This window comes from Topomyia yanbarensis, unplaced genomic scaffold (assembly GCF_030247195.1).
Source record: "Topomyia yanbarensis strain Yona2022 unplaced genomic scaffold, ASM3024719v1 HiC_scaffold_172, whole genome shotgun sequence".
Lineage (NCBI taxonomy): Eukaryota > Metazoa > Arthropoda > Insecta > Diptera > Culicidae > Topomyia > Topomyia yanbarensis.
Window position 1 is genome coordinate 56,691 of NW_026683352.1, and position 18,900 is coordinate 75,590.

The following is an 18,900-nucleotide window of genomic DNA, read 5'->3' on the forward strand; positions in this document are numbered from 1 at the left end:
TAATATAATATAATATAATATAATATAATATAATATAATATAATATAATATAATATAATATAATATAATATAATATAATATAATATAATATAATATAATATAATATAATATAATATAATATAATATAATATAATATAATATATTATACGCGCTTGTTGCCAAAATATTGAAGCAGCATCAACAGTTATGATATATTTCACCCTAAGGAGAAAAATTGGGTAAACACCAAAATTTCCCACCAGGACGAAATTTTTTGGTAAAACCAGTCTGCACTTGAAGGGCACAAATCCTTTCTTATTACTTTGGTGCGTTTCGACTTCGTCTCTTCAGAAACCGACACTAACTTTGTGTTGAAATAGATTAGCGCCGGTTTGACGCAAATCCCTAAAACTAAAACATGCCGTGTCAAATAAACGTATGGGAAAAAAACTAAAACACACTTTGTGTTACAATCAGGACGAATATTTTTTGGTGAAACCATTCTTTGCACTTGAAGGGCACAAATCCTTTCTTATTACTTGAGTGCGTATCGACTTCGTCTCTTCAGAAACCGACACTAACTTTGTGTCGGAATAGATTTCTTCGGTTTCTGAAGAGATGAAATCGAAACGCACCCAAGTAATCAACAGTTAGTCTTGCACTTTCTTTTGCACAAAACTCATATTGTAGAAAAAATACTTCCAAAACTTGTCTATTTGATGGTAATTTGGCTCCCACAATTTAATGTGATACATAACCAATCAAACTAATTTGTCTTTGTTTTCTATCGGCTTGACGTGTTTTCACCGGTAAAACAGTCGAATCCATTGCTTTCGCTATTTTTAAAATAAACAAAATGAGTTTCGCATAACTTACTTGTTACACTCGACGATCAATATTCAAATGAAGCCAAGCCAAGAAAAACCTGTATTACAAGAATACACAAGATTGTATGGCATTTACATTTTGAATGTGACACTTCGATTTCTGTATACCATTGTAACCAACTTCACAAATTGCTAAAATTGAAACAACCCAATGTAAGACCATGGGAGGCGTAGGCTTAAAAGCGGATGGGTCCACCATATGTTAAATACTGTGAACGTCTGTACATCAACATAGGGATGGCACTCCCCTGGTTAGGAATGATCTACTCCGCGCGAATTTTAAATTTTGTGATTTATTTGTGCATCAAGGCATCGGTTTCAAATTTTACAGATGTTTTAGTTAGGTTAACACTTTTCATGATGTCTTTCGTTTTAATAACACTATGTTATGAAAAAACCTGTTTTAATCCACCTAGCGGTGCAATTGTGCCTTTCTCAATCATGAACACGAGAATGTTTGCGTTGTTTATATTTATTAAAAGCTTTCCAATGCAAATATTACATTTTATTATTATATATAACATGACAAATGTACAAGAAAAGAAATCATTATTCGAGTTCTAAAATTTTGTAAAAGAAAAAACAGCCACGGTAATATTGAACTGAAAAAATGTGCGAAATCGGCAAAGTCCAAAAAAGTCGATTTTAATAAAAAAAAATTTTTCGTGATAACATAAAATCTCGACGTTTCATACATTTTAAAGATGTTTGGCATCAAAAATACGAATTCGATTTCTGAAATTTCATGGGGTACCCCCTTTGAAAAAAGATGAGTGGGTAATGTCAGAGACATAACCGGAGTGAAGTAGAATACATTTGGGATTATTTATATACATATGTAGGCTATCAACGGGATTTATCGGAAAAGGAAAAGACTTCTAATTAGTTCTTCATTAAAATAATGGTGTTCCTGAAAAGGACCGTTTATGTTCGCTTTGGAAAATGATGCGCTGGATTTGATTCTCGTTGGATACTGCTGACTTCTGCTCTCTATTTTCGGATTGAACTGTTGTCCATGGGTGCGATACTGCCATGATTGGTGTAGCTGTAGCGTTATAAACCGTTTATAGTTTTTTTCTGCATCGTATAATGAAAATATTAAATTGCTGGATCAATTAAAGAAAGATGGCGTTTGGTCACGGGTTCCTTCAATAATATTGTATTGCGTCTACCACCTGCGTTTCGAAGGTCTTCATCTCCAGGGCAAAAAAAAACTATAAATATTATCTTTGTCAACTTTGTTTGAACATTTGAACGGAAGACGCAACGCACTGATCTACCTCAGACGGTTCCCGCACACATCACTCATTGCTCAGTCTGCTAGTGATGAGTAGAGTGGTGAAATTTGAAATTATTTTTCGAGTTAGTTAAAAATATGGGTGGGTATTTTCTGCGACATAACCAGAGTGTCGTGACTACATTTCGAGGGGTTAATTCAAATCTAATGCCATTGAACGTAATCACGTTTGAATGGGAAATTTTCAAATGATTCGTTATGATAATTATGGTCAAGAAATTAAAAATTATTATTTCCATCGTCAACTATTTTTCTTCTTTTCCAATCTGCAACATTCTTTGAAAATATTGTTGAAATTTTATTGATGAAAAGCTGAAAATGCGTTTGACAACACTGTCCACTAAATGGTTGGAGGGGGAAAGACGCGCATTCGTTTAGGTTATGCTAGTATTAGTAACAGAAAGGAATGAAAAGGAACGAAAACGAGTGAGCAAGATAGTAATAGTAGTGCGTATTCGCGCTACTATACTAAATATTGGTCGGTCGGTTTTCTCATCAATCGTTGTACACCAGAATAACAGATTTTCGCGCCATAGCCCGTACCAAACAGACCATCCGCAAGCAGTCAGCAACGAAAACCATCCGCGAAAGTAACTCAACACCTGGTGACGTTGAGGAGCCAAATGCTACGGAACAGGAATTGTCATCCTGTAAAAAATTCGCCGCTATCGGAAATGAACGAAATTTTCCTCCCACGATAAAACAAACCAATGGTCCTTTACAGGCCCAAATTAATTATATTGCAAGAATTTTTAATTGAAACTTCATAACACTTCGGTTGTCAGACATTACATGCTCGTCTTTTGACATTAAAAAAGTCTTACTCCACTATATGGGGCTGGGTGTCATTCTAAATTTTGAAAATCTCCTATGTAACGAAACTATGTATGGTTTGTACGGTTATAACTTCGCAAATAGTTGATGGATTTCAATAATTTATACTTCAATCGATTCAGAAACATCTGACTTGAATATAGCTGTCAATAAGTTTGATGTACTATATAAGTACTCTATTGAAAATCGATTGAATTGAAATTGAAAAATTTCTACACGAAAAAAGGGAAATGTACATACACGAGGCGGCTTAAAAAAAAATCATTCTCATAAACAAACGGCCAATAATTGCCGCTGTACTGTACGGAACTAACAGATTGGTTTGGGAAATAATCATAACCAGGGTTCGTCGCGGTTGCGGTAATTACCGCAACCGCGCGGTGTTTACCGCACCCGCACCGCAAAATCTGCGGTGCGGTGGGACACTTTTTACCGCAGATGCGGTGCGGGAAAGAGCTTTTACCGCGCGGTTTTACCGCAACCGCACCGCAAAAAAAAATTGATAAAGTGATAATTTTGATTATTCTAAATTGATAAACAGACTGCTATTACGAAGGAAAATCTAGCTGTGTACGAAATATTTTGACGCTATTATTTTTACGACATATTTTGGACACTAATTATTTTATACTTCTAAGTAAAACTTCACAAACTAACCATTTCAAATACATAAAACGCAAGATCCAAATAGAAACAAAATTATTATATCATTTAAAAACAATAAATTTGTACTCTTAAATCCAATTTAAAAGTGCATCAATTCTCCCGATTTCTGTTGGAAATCGTGGAATTATGAATCGTTTTCGTGGAATTATGAATCAATTTTTCAACTGTGATTTTTGACCAATTTAAAGGAATTAGAGATTAACTAATTATGCTAGGACTTAAACACAACCCAAAGAATATAATTATCTTCATCAAACCACACGAATTTGGAGTAATTTGCAGTAAACGATACAAATGTATGAAAGCGTTCAAAATAAGGAGGGGTCCAAATTAGGATGATTATTCTATCATTCGTTCATCAACATCGTATTTCTATCTTCTTTGATTACTGTGTAAATTCAATGTGAATTTTTCTACAGTCAATTTTATTGGCCTTTTTCTCAAAAAGTATGCTACATAACTTTTTTTCGTGTACTTCCATTCAAATTTACGATAATTTTCTACCACATTAAGTCCTAATATTTTTCATTTAAGACTATTTTGTAGCTTTTTTGAAACTTTTTTTGCCAATTACCACATAGTTTGACTCCCGTTCACTTCAATTGAAGTTTTTGCCATTGGTTCTTTGAGAAAATATTAGAGGAAAATACATTAAATGCTAGAACTTTTGAACAAGCCTTTAGAAAATTACACTTCATAAATTTTTAAACGGAGCAATCTTAGTTTTTGAATGAGAATACATCTGTTTCTTGAAGAATGCGGAAGTTAGAGTTTTGGGATATTTTGTCCATAAACCCCCTATTTTTAAAAATCATTTCTGCTGTATGCTACAAATCATACATTTTTTGCAGTTTTTCTAATGTTCAATAATTATGTACCGGTTGAGACCGGTCTCCTGTTTAGATGTAATGTAATTTTCGTCAAATATGGCGTCGTTCTTATTGATGAAATACAATATGTTTATATTTCACTGTATTGGAATATATGCGCTGCTATATAGAAGTACTGGTATTTCGACTTTAATTTTTTTTTTGTGAAATTCCTTTAAGGTTGAAAGATGGTTTTTACTACGTAAATGCGAAAATCATCCATTTCATTTTCATATGTCAAAAACATTGAAAACAAGAAAATTTAAAGAAAAACTACAAGGGGCAGCCCTATGGGGTTGCACGAACTGTAGACGTAGGACTATACTACTTAATGTAAAATATTTATTTTCTTAGTACTTAGTGTGTGGGAAAAAACACCCGGACCGGTGAAGAAAAATCAAATTTTAGCTTTCTGGTTGCTCTCAAACAGATCCTAAAAGTTCAAACACCCATGGATAACCCCAAGTTTGTAGATGTGTTTCGATGCCACAGGATTGTAAAATGGTTAATATTACGTCATGAAAATTCAATTCTTCAGTGACAATTTTTTTGCCTGCAAAATGCCCTGTGTGTATGCAAAGCTCATGATTTATTGGAATATTAGCATTGATCGGAAAATGCTTTCCAACGCTGCGCATTGCATACATACAGGACATTTTGCAGGTCACCAGAATCTGTTCATTTTACCCACTGGCTATAAACATGTCTCATTTTTGGACATGTTTAGAAATCAAGAATCATGTTTGAAAAAATGTGTTTATGACGAAGTATTTTTACCAGATATGTACAAAACATGTCTAATAAGAAACATATAAGGTGATTGTAATATCTCATTCACTTATTAGTTAGAAAATAATGACTTTGCTTAACGTGTTCATTTTACCGCCAGTTCCCCTACCTACCTACACATTCGCCCCAAACATTGAACCCAAGCGCACAATGCAAAACGAGTCAACGCTGATGATGATGGGTAGAGCGAAAGAGACAACTAGTACCACCACGACACTATTAGCACATTTCACCAAAATTCAACGCGGCCCTTCCCGACTGAAAGGAACGGCCGCGCTTAGCCCATCTGTCATAATATCGTGATTTTGCATAGCGAAGGGCTGAATGATTTTGTTCCAAAAAACAGCCCTGCGTTATGCAACACTTTGTGCAGGTTGATTATACCAGTTGCAAGTGGGGCCAAATTCACCAAGTTCCGTAAAATTCCTTTTAAATTACAGAATTGATAGAATTGCTTAGATGAGCTAAACTAATTAATCAAATCCTGTTTTAAAAACTGTCCTTGCGTTTAAACCAAAATGGGAAGCTTATTACTACCACTACATTAGTTAATTTCAAGCGCAAGTAGCAAATACATATGCTAGTTAAACCAAAAATTTACTGGCAACATTACAGCGGCATTTAGGAAGCAGTTGGAGCGGCCGCCTGTTGGACAACACAGTGTAGCGTCCCTCCACAGCCAGTGTAACGGACTTCTAACTCAGCTACACTGGCTGTAAAAACACAGCGCAGTGATCTGCTTCGCCAGCCGTTCAACAGGGAACTGAGCGTGTCTGGCCAAGTCCGTTCTTTATATAGTCGATGATGACGTCATTCATAGAAGCGTTGCGCGCTAGGTACACCAATCCGTCGTACAGGGCTTTGGAAGCGCTATCTTCTGTGCGTTAATGCGCGATATTTTGACAAGGTTGTATATTATTTAATTTTTTAATGCTATGATATCAAAAATCCTTGGGTTTATCTATTGGAATCTATTCTTAGAAGTATTTCGGGGCGATTTGCGCAAAAAATTTGAAAATTTATCGTGAGATGGCTGAATTATATGCGTTTAAAATTGGACCACTTTTCGTTACATACCATTTTTGTAGAATTTGCAGAGTGCACCCCCATATCGAAAACAAAGACGTAGTCCTACGTCAAAAATATGGAACTTCATTTCTTATTACATTTTTATTCCCCTTATTCCCCTGAAGGATTGCTAAAATGAAAGTTTTCCTATTACTGTAGTAGAACGTTTTTGAATGTATAATGTATGCCTTAAAATGTGCGGAATTTTATTAATAGAAAATGCAAAAGTTGATTTTTTCATTAACATTACATTCTGAGGAGTCTCTTAAATTTCAATTTCATGTGAATAAGAATAACATTTTATTATAAAAATGTTACAGAAATGAAAAAATTTTCACTATTTTTAAAAATATAAATCTTTTACCGCATTACCGCGCGGTGCGGTGCGGTAAATAAAGTGCGGTTGCGGTAAGCGGTGCGGTTTTATTATTTTTTTGCGGTTGCGGTGCGGACAATCCATTTACCGCCCACATCCGCACCGAGACGAACCCTAATCATAACAATTGTGATTTTGTAAAAGCATTATTTAGCCGTGCTTTGATTGGTGGTTTACTTGTTGGCGCCGCCTTTTTGACGATGAACCACATCTAGGATAGGTAAAACGAATTGTCTATAGGACAATGTTTTCAGTTTGCTTTTGATCATCGTTGAAATCAGTTCGCTTGTCGCCGGCGACCCGCTTCGTTAGTTCCTGGAAGGAATACTCCCCGTTAGCAGCATCAAAGGCGCTCTCAAAATTGCCTCCATCACTAGACGTGTACAGAAGTCGCATTGTTTTTGCAAGGAATCGGCGATATAATAACAACAAACGGTCCTTATTAGCACTACACAATTGTTCTCAGAAGAATTACAATTGAAATTTCCATTTCGTGCTTTGGAAAATAGCTTCCCTCTTATCGGTTTAGTTATTTTCTATAATAATATCCGAAAAATGTACGATTAAACAAATAAACTGACCAATTGGACGGTAGCAAGAAAATATCTACAAAAATTTGAGTCAGAAAAGTGACATTGACATTGCTTCGATCGTTTCTTTGGCAACTGAAGTTGCCGATTTGTTTTCCGACGTCAATTATTTGCGCGGTGCTGTACAGATTTTTGCGCGATTTGTTGGGAAATAATCAAAACAATTGTGTAGTAGCTTCCGTAGAGGATACGATTTGTTACCTTTTGTGTGTAGTCCTAAATAAGTCGATGGCATTACAGGATGTATCAAGGAATCATATGGCTAGCTCACAAAAATGGTCGCATTTTTAATATCATCGTGGTCGTGTCTTGTACACAACCCATTAATTTTTTCTTTATTCATGCAAGTTATACATACGTACAAATCTTATACAAGATTCCTGATTATTTTTCTGACATTGTGTATTTTGGTTCAGTACAATGAAAGTTATAACCCTTCAAAACGCGATCTTCGGTTTTTTGGGCTTCTGTTTTGAAACGTTAGTCGTAGTCACATTAATAGTTGGCGAAAGAAAAGATTTTCAAATTTAATTCTTTCTAATGGAATGATAGCGCTGAAAAGCGCTAATTTGTTTGCCGAAGAAAATATTATCCGGGTGGGTGATTTGTGTTCCAATTGTTCCTGCTTTCTAACACGGAGCTGCACAAATTAATCCATGGAGATGAATCCTAATAATCACCTTCTCTTCCGGTGTTGACATCTGACCAGTGGACTTGCTGAAACCGACTGAAATGGCAATTCTTTCTGACCAGATTTGCGGCTTGGTTCATGAAATTAGCGGGAACCAAACAGGAACGAGCTTCAGTCAGATGATTTGAAATCGGGTTTTTCGCGTGTGTGTGTGTGTGTGTGTGTGTGTGTATGTATGTGTGTGTGCTATCTTACATCCATCAGAAATGAAAATGATGGCTTCTGCTAGTAGCACGTTTCAACACAAACTGATTCATCCACCAGTCGTGTACAGCTCACAAATATTTCTCGGTATTGTACAGCCATCCGTTCGCGTCAAGCAACCAAATACGAGTGTTGATAGAAACAAGTCTGTAGCGGACCTATCTCTAAAACTTTTCATCATTTAAGTATTCAGTTGGTGCACGATATTGACGGCTCTGGCCGAGATGAGCTGAAAATTTACACCATTTTCGGTAGTTTTTGAAAGATTTTATAAAACACAGTACTTTCGGTATTAATGTATGTTATACATACTCCAAATTTTAATACTACATTGCGGAACATATTTTCGATAAAATGCCTTAAGCCCCAAATCATTCTATTAAGTATGATGGAAATTATTAACGTTCAAAATCTGACGCGACTGCCACAGCCGATATTTTGAAACGGGCCACCATATTGAAACGTTAGAAGTATTCTACTTCAAAAATTTTGAGTTCCGGCTTATATGGGAATTTCATATGTGACCGGACGGTTCTGTCTATATTTCCGGAACCATATAAGCGATCCGTGCGAAACATCATTTGTAAACATCTGTGGGGATATTACGTACGTATCATTTGGGACTAAGTTTGTGAAAATCGGCCCAACCATTTCCTAGAAACTGATGTGAGTTCGTCAATTTTAAAAGATGGCCGCTTTTCCCGGGCACTTTCGGAACCGTCTATGGTGGTCAATATAATCAACGAAAGTTTGGTTGGCCGTCGGTGACCTAGAACAACAAATTTAAGTTTTTTGAGAGACATTTTATCGAAATTTTTACCTTTTTTGCTTTCATCGGAATATCGGTTTGAATCGCAATTTGCTATGTGATCGCACGCCACAACCTGTAACTCCGGAGTCGGATCGATATGAAATTAAATAACCATATACGGAGACGCAATACCTTTCATTTGAGACTAAGTTTGGTTGAATCGGTCTAGCCATCTCCGAGAAACCGATGTGACTGTTATTCTGAATTTGGATACTTCCGCCGGGGCTTCCAGAACCGATGATGGTGGCCAATGTGGCTAAAGAGACTTTGAATGGATGTTAGTGACCTAATACTACAAACCGAAGCAGTTGTGGTCATATTTTGGAAACATTTTCTCCTTTATACATTCATTGCAGAATTTATTAAAATCGACATTTTCTGCGTGATCGTGCTCACCACCCTGTAATTCCGGAACCGGAAGTTGGATCCATCAGAAATTCAATATCAGCCTATGGGAACGTTGTATCTTTCATTTGAGACTATGTTTGACAAAATAGGTTCAGCCATCTCTGAGAAAAATGAGTGACACTTTTGGTCACATACACACACAGACGCACATACACACATGCATACATACACACGCACAAACATTTGCCGAACTCGACGAACTGAATCGAATGGTATATGTCACTCGGCCATCCGGGCCTCCGTTAAAAAGTCGGTTTTCAGAGCAATTGCAATACCTTTCTATTGAGAAAGGTAAAAAGGTGCGAAATCGGCAAAATCCCAAAAAGTCAATTCTTATAAACAAATTTTTTGAGATAACATAAAATCTCGACGTTTCATGCATTTTAAAGATGTTTGGTATCAAAAATACGAATTCGATTTCTGAAATTTCATGGGGTCCCCCTTTGAAAAAAAATTTTGAGTTCCGGCTTATATGGGAATTTCATATGTGACCGGACGAAATTTTATAGACATCTGTGGAGAAATTATAGCTATTATTTGGGACTAAGTTTGTGAAAATCGGCCCAACCATTTCCGGGAAACTGATGTGAGTTCGTAAATTTTGAAAGATGGCCGCTTTTCCCGGGCACTTCTGGAACCGTCTATGGTGGTCAATGTAGTCAACGAAAGTTTGGTTGGCTGTCGGTGACCTAGAACAGCAAATTTAAGTTGTTTGAGAGACATTTTAGCGAAATTTTTACCTTTTTTGCTTTCATCGGAGTATCGGTTTGAACCACAATTTGCTATGTGATCGCACGCCACAACCTGTAACTCCGGAACCGGAAGTCGGATCGTGATGAAATTAAATAACCATTTACGGGGACGCTATACCTGTGCAGATGAAATTTTATAACAAACACCTTTTCGGAGCAGGCCGTAGCATACAGCTCAAAAACTGGAAAGTTCATTTTATTTATCATTAGAGTTAAATTTTAAATATAAATATTCAATAGACTCACTTAAATGGTATTCTTCGCGTTTTCTTCACCTGACAACTTTTTTAGCATAAGCTAATCTAATAATAATAATCACAAACCTGTAGCAATAGATCACTGTTATGGAGGTTCAAAGATAAATATTCGTTTACTTACGAATCCGAAACGTTCTTAAAAGTCACAAATAATAATTTTAGAGATATTTTTTACTGATCGGAATACAACCTTTTCGTGAAACACTTGCAACTGATCTATCAAATGAATTCTGACACTGTCAGGGTCAACGATAGACGGAGCCGACGAAACTTCGTGATGACCTTTTTTTAATTCCTCACTTTCCGGCAAGCCTCGTGATGTACCCACTGGTGTAGTACCCAGCGGCGGTGCCAACAATTCCCCCTCCCGTAACTCTGGTCCGGTACTAGGGATTTGGCCAGATTTACTCCTCAACTCCATCACAGCAAGTTTGGCAACTGCACGTTGGTACAAGCCCTTTGACGTTCTTACCAGTGCTCGTTGTATTCTGCCATCGATGCCTCGGATGACCTTCTCGACGATACCGCGAATCCAGGTTCTCCGGTTATTCCCATCGATTAAATAAACCAACTCACCTTCTCTGATCGGTTCTTGTTCCGCATACCATTTGGTCCGGTGGTTGATAGCGGGTATGTACTCCTTCAGCCACCTCTGCCACAATATATCCGCTAGCTCCTGAGAGCGTTTGTAGTTGTCTCGCAATGCTTCGGCTGAACTGGTCGGCAAGTTGATTTCCTCGCGCTCTCCAGCAGGAAGACCACGAAACAAGTGGTTCGGCGTGAGGGCTTCGATTTCGGCTGACTCCTGTGGCACATAGGTAAGCGGTCTGGAGTTTATCATATCATCCGCTTCGGCTAGCACGGTCAGCAAGATTTCGTCCGTTAATTTTCCGCCATCATGTAGAGCTTTGAGCGCGTCCTTCGCTAACCTTACTAACCGCTCCCATATACCGCCCATATGCGGTGCTGCAGGCGGATTGAAATTCCACCTAGTTCTTGCATCGGTGAAAACATCAGCACACTCCAACTCAATACAACGGACTACCTCGACCAGCTCCTTGCTTGTCGCTTGAAAGTTTGTGCCGTTGTCTGAGAAGAACTCCATAGGCGTACCTCTCTTGCAAATGAATCTTCTGATTGCCATGACGCACGATTGGCCACTCAAACTATATGCGACTTCCATATGGATTGCTCTGGTCACCAGGCATGTAATTAGACAAATCCACCTTTTCTCTGGGCGTCTTCAAACCGTAACGATTACCGCACCAAAATAATCAATCCCTACGAAACTAAATGGGCGATACTGTGGAGTGAGGCGCTGAACTGGTAGAGGTGCCATCCTTGGGATAACCGGACGACACTTGTTGATTTTACACCAAGCACAATCTTTCATTACCTGCAGCACTGCTGCCCGAATGTGGTGTATGTGGAAGCGTTGTCTTAGCTCATTCACCACGGTCTTTGGTTAGCGTGGCCAAACTTTTCATGGTAATGAAGAAGAAGTTTGGTGGTGACGTCATGATTCTTTGGAAGTACGATGGGGCACCGTTGCTCAAAGGGAAGGAAAGCAGTATGAGCTGACCGTCCTTCCATCCGGATTACTGCTTGTTCGTCCTAAAAGGGGAATAATTTGTAAAGTGGACTGGATCGTTCGATGACATGCCACTTGTTTCGCGGCAACTCGCGATTTTCCCACAACGTCTTCATTTCATCCGCAAATCCTTCTTGCTGTACTATTTTCCACAGGTAGTTTTCCGCTTGGCGATATTCCTCGCACTTGAGAGGAGCCTTGATTGATGATACCGCACATTTCAGCAAGCTTCCTTGTGTCAGCGTGGTTTGAACTGATTCGATTGGCAGCTTCTTAATCTTCCTGCGGCAATTAGAAATGAACCGGAATACGCTGGCAACAGATCTTATCAGGATGTTCCAACGCGAGAAGCGAGTAGTATCCACTAAACATTGAACGAAGTATATTTCGTGGAACAACAGGTACGCACGCATTTCTTCTTTCACGTCTGGTGCAGGCAGTCCCTTTTGAAAGCACTCTTCTATTGATCGGTACAGAATAGCCGGGCCTTGCACCCACTCGCTGTCGGTGTTCAAGGGGGGTCCATTTTTACCCCACTTCGTTAGCACGTCTGCTATGTTGTTCATTGAAGCAACCCAGCACCATTCAACAGGATTCGTGAGACTCAAAATTTCTCCGATGCGGTACGCTACAAATTGTTTGTACTTTCTGTGGTCGGAATGGATCCAGGTGTCGATGTGGATCACGAGCCGTTTTACCTTGACTGAGTGGTTGGCCCTAACAGCAACAGACAATCTTGCAGCAAATACTGCAGCTAGCAGTTCCATTGTAGGAATGGACATATATTGAAGAGGGGCGACCTTGGACTTCGCCGATACTAGGGCAACTCTAGGTTCTCCATTTACCCATATGCGGAAATACGCAACACTACCGTAGGCCTCCTCACTAGCGTCGGCAAAAACGTGCAACTCGAGATTCTTGTAATCCGACGGCTTTGTACCCAGAAAGTAACAGCGTGGAATCTTCATGGCTTGAACTTTTGGTAGCAGCGCGATCCATTTGAACCATTTCTTTGCCGTGTTTTCGTCCAGTATTTCGTCCCACGGGCTCCCATTTCTCCAAAGATCATGGATGATTATCTTTCTATCTTTCTTCAAAGACTGTGAACAACGTCCATAAGCCAAGTGGATCAAAAAAGCTCATTACGATACGCAATAGAATTCTTTTAGTCGGCAGCTTTCCCTCCATCAAAAACGATTGCAGGTCGTCCCTGAGAACAGAGGCGAAAACGAAAACATCTTCAATCGTGTCCCACGACATGCCCAGGACCCTTTCTGTGTAGTTGGATTTATCGCAACCGAAGTAGATTTTACGGCTTTCAGTCTGTTCACCAAAATGCTGCAAGAATTTCGAACTGTTCGATACCCAGCTTCGAAGCTTAAATCCCGCCTTGGAATGGATGAAGGTAACCTCACTCGCCCGCTTAATGGCCTCACCAACCGTGAAAGTTGAATCCAGGTAATCATCGACATAATGCCTACCAACGATTGCATCCACAGCATCGGGAAACTGGTCAGCCAAATCTTGCGCGTTCCGGTTCTTAATGTATTGTGCGGAACACGGTGAGCTGCTTGAGCCGAAGGTGGCAACATCCATCACATATATCACTGGAGGCCCAGATTGCGTTGGTCGAAACAAGAACCTTTGGGCTGACCTGTCATTGGGACGGATCTGCAGCTGATGGTACATTTCGGCAATATCACCTCCGAAAGCGATTGGGCGCTCTCGAAATGGGCACAGTACCGATGGCAAACTGGAGATAAGGTCGGGACTCTTAATCAATTCGGAGTTGAGGGACTTGCCTTGAACGGATGCCGCAGCGTACCGATGGCAAACTGGAGAGAAGGTCGGGACTCTTAATCAATTCGGAGTTGAAGGACTTGCCTTGAACGGATGCCGCAGCGTCCCATACTAGCCGAACCTTTCCCGGCTTTTTGGGGTTGATCACAACATTTACGGGAAAATACCACACCTTACCGGGCTCTGCTGCCATCAATTCCTTTTCAGTAGCGATGTGAGCGTAGCCTTTGTTTTGGTAGTCCTTTATTTAATTCTCCACGTCTTGTCGCAGCTCTGGATTTTTTGACAGTTTTCGCTCCAAACTCTGCATTCGCTTAACTGCCATCGAGAAATTGTCTGGCAGTTGCGGGTTGTCATTTTTCCACAACAATCCCGTTTCGAAGCGCTCTCCGGCACGGGTGGTTATTTGTTCTAATAGTTTTCTGGTCCTGGTGTTCTCGGCAGGTTCGGGCAACACAGTGACAGCCAGACCAGACTCCTCCACCGTGAAGTATCTTCGAAGAAGCTCCTGCAGTTCCTGGTCCTTTGGTTCACCAACTGTGTGATGGCCAGCAAATCCTACCGTCGTATCGTCGCTACCATGAGGGCCGTATATTGTCCAGCCAAGTTTCGTCCGAACTGCAATTGGTTCACCAGGATTATCGATGCGTGACTCGGGCGGTGCATACACATGTAGATGTTTGAGTCCGATGAGCACCCTAGGAGTGCCGTCAAGGCATTCGGTAATTGGCAATCCGCAAAGAAGCTTGAATCTGGCCGTTACTTCAGCGAATTGCACCTTCTGCTCCGGAAGTTGTAACTATTGAACCGTATGAACATTTCGAAACAGGAACTTCTCTGCAGAATCCTTCGCCGAAATCGATACATCAACACACTTTGAATCTCGTTCCAATCGGTTCATACCCGCCGTCCACTTAACCAGTACCGGCTTCCATACGCCACAGAGCTTAATTTGTTCTGCAACGCTGCTTTCCATCAGGGAATATGACGAACCTTCGTCCAGAAAGGCGATAACATCGATGACATGCCTTCCGTTGTAGAGCTTGATCGGAACTACATGGAAAATTACAGGATGCTGTTCCGAATTGTGCTCGTTGCAGTTCGTTGACAGTGAGACGGTTGAATTCGGTGGATATAGCAGAGGATGGTGTCGTTCTTTGCAATCTCCGACGTTGCAGTGACCTTTGAACCGACAGCGAAATTGACTGGAAAGAGACTACATGCAATCAACAGAATGTATGGCTTCTGTGCGATCGACAATAAAATAATCATAGACACTTCACACGCAATATGTACCTGTCTCATTCACGAATCACATTTTCTCTCTCTATCTATCTCTCTTTCTCTCTCTCTATTTCTCTCTGACCCTCTGTTATATATATATATATATATATATATATATATATATATATATATATATATATATATATATATATATATATATATATATATATATATATATATATATATATATATATATATATATATATATATATATATATATATATATATATATATATATATATATATATATATATATATATATATATATATATATATATATACATATATATATAATTGGTGTAGATATGGCTTTTTCCCCGAAAACTGCGGTGATCACGATGGAAGTCCAACAGAACAACTATAATTCCAAAACTCAGAAAAATCCATTTCTATAGAAGAATTTCTCGTACCTTAACGATTAGTTGAATAAATAATAAATTTTTCCCGCATACGGAAACGTTTTTCCTGAAAAATGAACGTTTCAAGCTTTAAAAATTGCATCGAAATATGCTTATCAATAGAACAAAAATTAAGCATGGAAAAGGAATCATTAAGATACGAGAAAATTTAATTACGATCAATTCAAAGAAGAAATGAAGAAAATCGGTTGAGTAGTTCTTCGGTAATCGAGTTCACGGAAAAGCCATTTTTGGAAAAATCCAAATTTCGAGATAATTGAGTTTTACATTTCAAGTTACCACTACTCTTGATAGAGGGAGCGCGCTTCGAAGACCTGTAGCTTATGATCTATTGCTCGGACCTCTTTGGAAATTTTGCAAAATATTCTCGAGGAGTACTTTCATATAAAATAATAATTTTTCCGATTTTTTGAAAAATGGTGTGTAGCCCCTTAAAGCACTTGAAAGCACATGTGACCATATCTCAGTTAAATATTTCCAATTATGCGTAAAAATAATGGACCTAAAAGTTCTATTCTATTCAAAAATCCTAAACATAAATCGTTGTTAATCATGTCATGTTTAAAAATCCCTTTACAAGTGTCGTAAAATACTACCAATTCAAACAAACTTTTAGTGAAAGGATATAAGACAAAATATTTTACCCACCTGTTTGTTTAAACGTACCCATAGTGCGTTGGCCATTTGACGCAAAATAAAAATGTTTTTTCAGAAATCTGTGACCAAAAAGACATTATTGAATTCCAAAACAAGTTGAAGGTTCAAAATCCTGACAACTGATTATGACCCATCAATAAAGTAAACAAACCAAATATTTTTAAGCGATACCGCGAAGAAAAGGAAAACGACAATGAAAAGGTGAAAACAGAAAATAATAGAAACACTAGAAAGTGCTATATGTATTGATAAGTTATTCTTCAATTACTGAGATTTTCAAAAACAGTCCATAACTTTCTGTAACAATGGTTCTCAAATTCGCCTAATTCATTTTATTGCTTTACTTGAAGCATTTTTGTTTTAAATTGCATGTACGCATTTTTCTGTTTATTAATTTCATGGATTTCAATCGTTTTGTTTATTTTATCCATTTTGAGCAGTGGGCTAATTTTCAATACATAACGTTGTTGGTTCTCATGGTAAAAAGGGACAAGTCTATCTACTAGCAAGAGACATAAGATTAATCAGTAAGATTTTCAGCTTGTTCCTAATGACCCTGCCATTTTCAATTTTCCGATCTGTATATTTGTATTTCACATCCTTGATCTCACTATTCATTTTGTTTCTTTCATTCTATTTATTTTATTGACTTTACTAACTTTGATCCATATTATTCAATTGATTTATTTTATTCATTTCGTTCATTTTACCTATTTTAATTTGTTTCATTCTTATTCATTTTATCCATTCTTCAATTTTTTTTATTTAATTCATTTAATCAGCTATTTATTTTATTATTTTATTCATTTAATAATTTTATTATTTTACTCATATAACATGGCATATTTTGGCATTGATTTAGCAGTATGTACATTTTTTTCGAAAAGCCTTTCTTGTGAGTATGTAGCCCAGAAACTGTTAAATATTAGAGGTGACAGCACAAGCTCTGATTAAAAAAATATATTTGCGCGATTTTGTACGTAAAACTATCGTTTGTTGATGCATCGTTATAAAAAGAATGCTGCACGGACTATTTCTGTGCTTAGTGTTGTTGACATAGCTTCATTCAAGTTGTTAGATAGAAAGTAGGGTAATGTGCCTACTTTCGCTCTATTAGGAAGAGCACTATCCTTAAAAGAACCAAAATAGGCCTGTTACCCTATTAGTCGGCAAGTAGTAGCAATAGTGAACAATAAAGGGTTCCTAAAATATCCGATTACCATATACGTATTCCGGGAAAAATTAACATGTAATTTTTAAGTGCGATTCGTAGGTGCCCCGTGGTCTGAGGGGTGGTTCAATTGACTCAAAAATTTAGATTTTTTATATATACCCTAGATTCACAATTCCTCCATTGGTTCAAATCCGTGAAGGTCGATTTCAAATGTGCATCTTTTCGTCACATCTTAGAATTTATGATTGACAAATGTTCAACTGCATCACTAGGTGGTTTGAAACAGGTTTTTTTCGTTATGTTTTTATATTGCATTGGGTGTATCAACGCGCACGAATTAATTAAGTAGAAAGTGTTCAGATGGTATTATAATTATAATAATAATAGAATTAAATACAAGTTAAAAGTTACAAGAACCTCAATAAATATAAAGGAAGTAAAATTGAATCAATTAATATTATGGAACAGCATTCAAAAATACATCACTAAAATAAATTATAACATGTAATATTAACACTGTATTGATGATATACACTAAATGTTGATCGTTCTCTAAATGATGTTAGGCGATTACAACTTTATAAGTTTATAGGTAAACAACATTTTAGGTTTGAAAATTGAAAACAAAACTGTGTCTATTTTTACGATTTTCGTCTATGATAGATAAAACATACCAATAAAACACATTCAGTTGATCGATTTTCACATATGAAATATTGTTAATTAATCAATTTAATCCCTATTAGAATCATTAAAATATCTTGTGATGACAATATTATTAAGATTGGTAATATTTACAGAAAAACTATGAGCTCTTCGAAACACATGTTATTGTAAATCATTGGAATAACATATTTGCTAGGTTGCCTAGAGAAGGGTATTCAAGAAATTGCGGTTCTATCCCTCTGAGTGTGCGTTCGAATTTTAGAAAAATGACACTAGCCCAATCTGAGTGAAATTGGTTAAGTCGAAGAGGTCAGTCCGGTTTTTCATTTTGCTCAGTTCAGAAATCGTGAATATATATATATATATATATATATATATATATATATATATATATATATATATATATATATATATATATATATATATATATATATATATATATATATATATATATATATATATATATATATATATATATATATATATATATATATATATATATATATATATATATATATATATATATATATATATATATATATATATATATATATATATATATATATATATATATATATATATATATATATATATATATATATATATATATATATATATATATATATATATATATATATATATATATATATATATATATATATATATATATATATATATATATATATATATATATATATATATATATATATATATATATATATATATATATATACATATATATATATATATATATATATATATATATATATATATATATATATATATATATATATATATATATATATATATATATATATATATATATATATA

General features: G+C 36.8%; 2 protein-coding genes across 2 annotated transcripts; both read right to left on the bottom strand.

The window, feature by feature from the left end:
* Positions 1 to 10,614: 10,614 nt before the first annotated feature.
* On the bottom strand, positions 10,615 to 11,583 carry LOC131694868 (uncharacterized). Its single transcript, XM_058983375.1, has one exon. It carries the CDS (start codon positions 11,581 to 11,583, stop codon positions 10,615 to 10,617), a length of 969 nt encoding a protein of 322 aa, XP_058839358.1.
* Positions 11,584 to 12,092: 509 nt separating this feature from the next.
* LOC131694866 (uncharacterized) lies at positions 12,093 to 14,062 on the bottom strand. Its single transcript, XM_058983374.1, has 3 exons — positions 13,872 to 14,062; positions 13,216 to 13,822; positions 12,093 to 13,169 (listed from the first exon to the last, which is right to left on the bottom strand). The coding sequence occupies exons 1-3, from the start codon at positions 14,060 to 14,062 to the stop codon at positions 12,093 to 12,095; spliced, it is 1,875 nt and encodes a 624-aa protein (XP_058839357.1).
* Between the last annotated feature and the right edge of the window lie 4,838 nt (positions 14,063 to 18,900).

Coding starts and splice junctions, on each gene's coding strand:
- LOC131694868 (XM_058983375.1), bottom strand. CDS start 11,583: ATGGAGTTCTTCTCAGACAACGGCACAAACTTTCAAGCGACAAGCAAG.
- LOC131694866 (XM_058983374.1), bottom strand. CDS start 14,062: ATGGCAGCAGAGCCCGGTAAGGTGTGGTATTTTCCCGTAAATGTTGTG. Junction 13,823..13,871: donor CGCTGCGGCATCCGTTCAAG/GCAAGTCCCTCA, acceptor CCTTATCTCCAG/TTTGCCATCGGTACTGTGCC. Junction 13,170..13,215: donor AAAGAATTCTATTGCGTATC/GTAATGAGCTTT, acceptor CGTTGTTCACAG/TCTTTGAAGAAAGATAGAAA.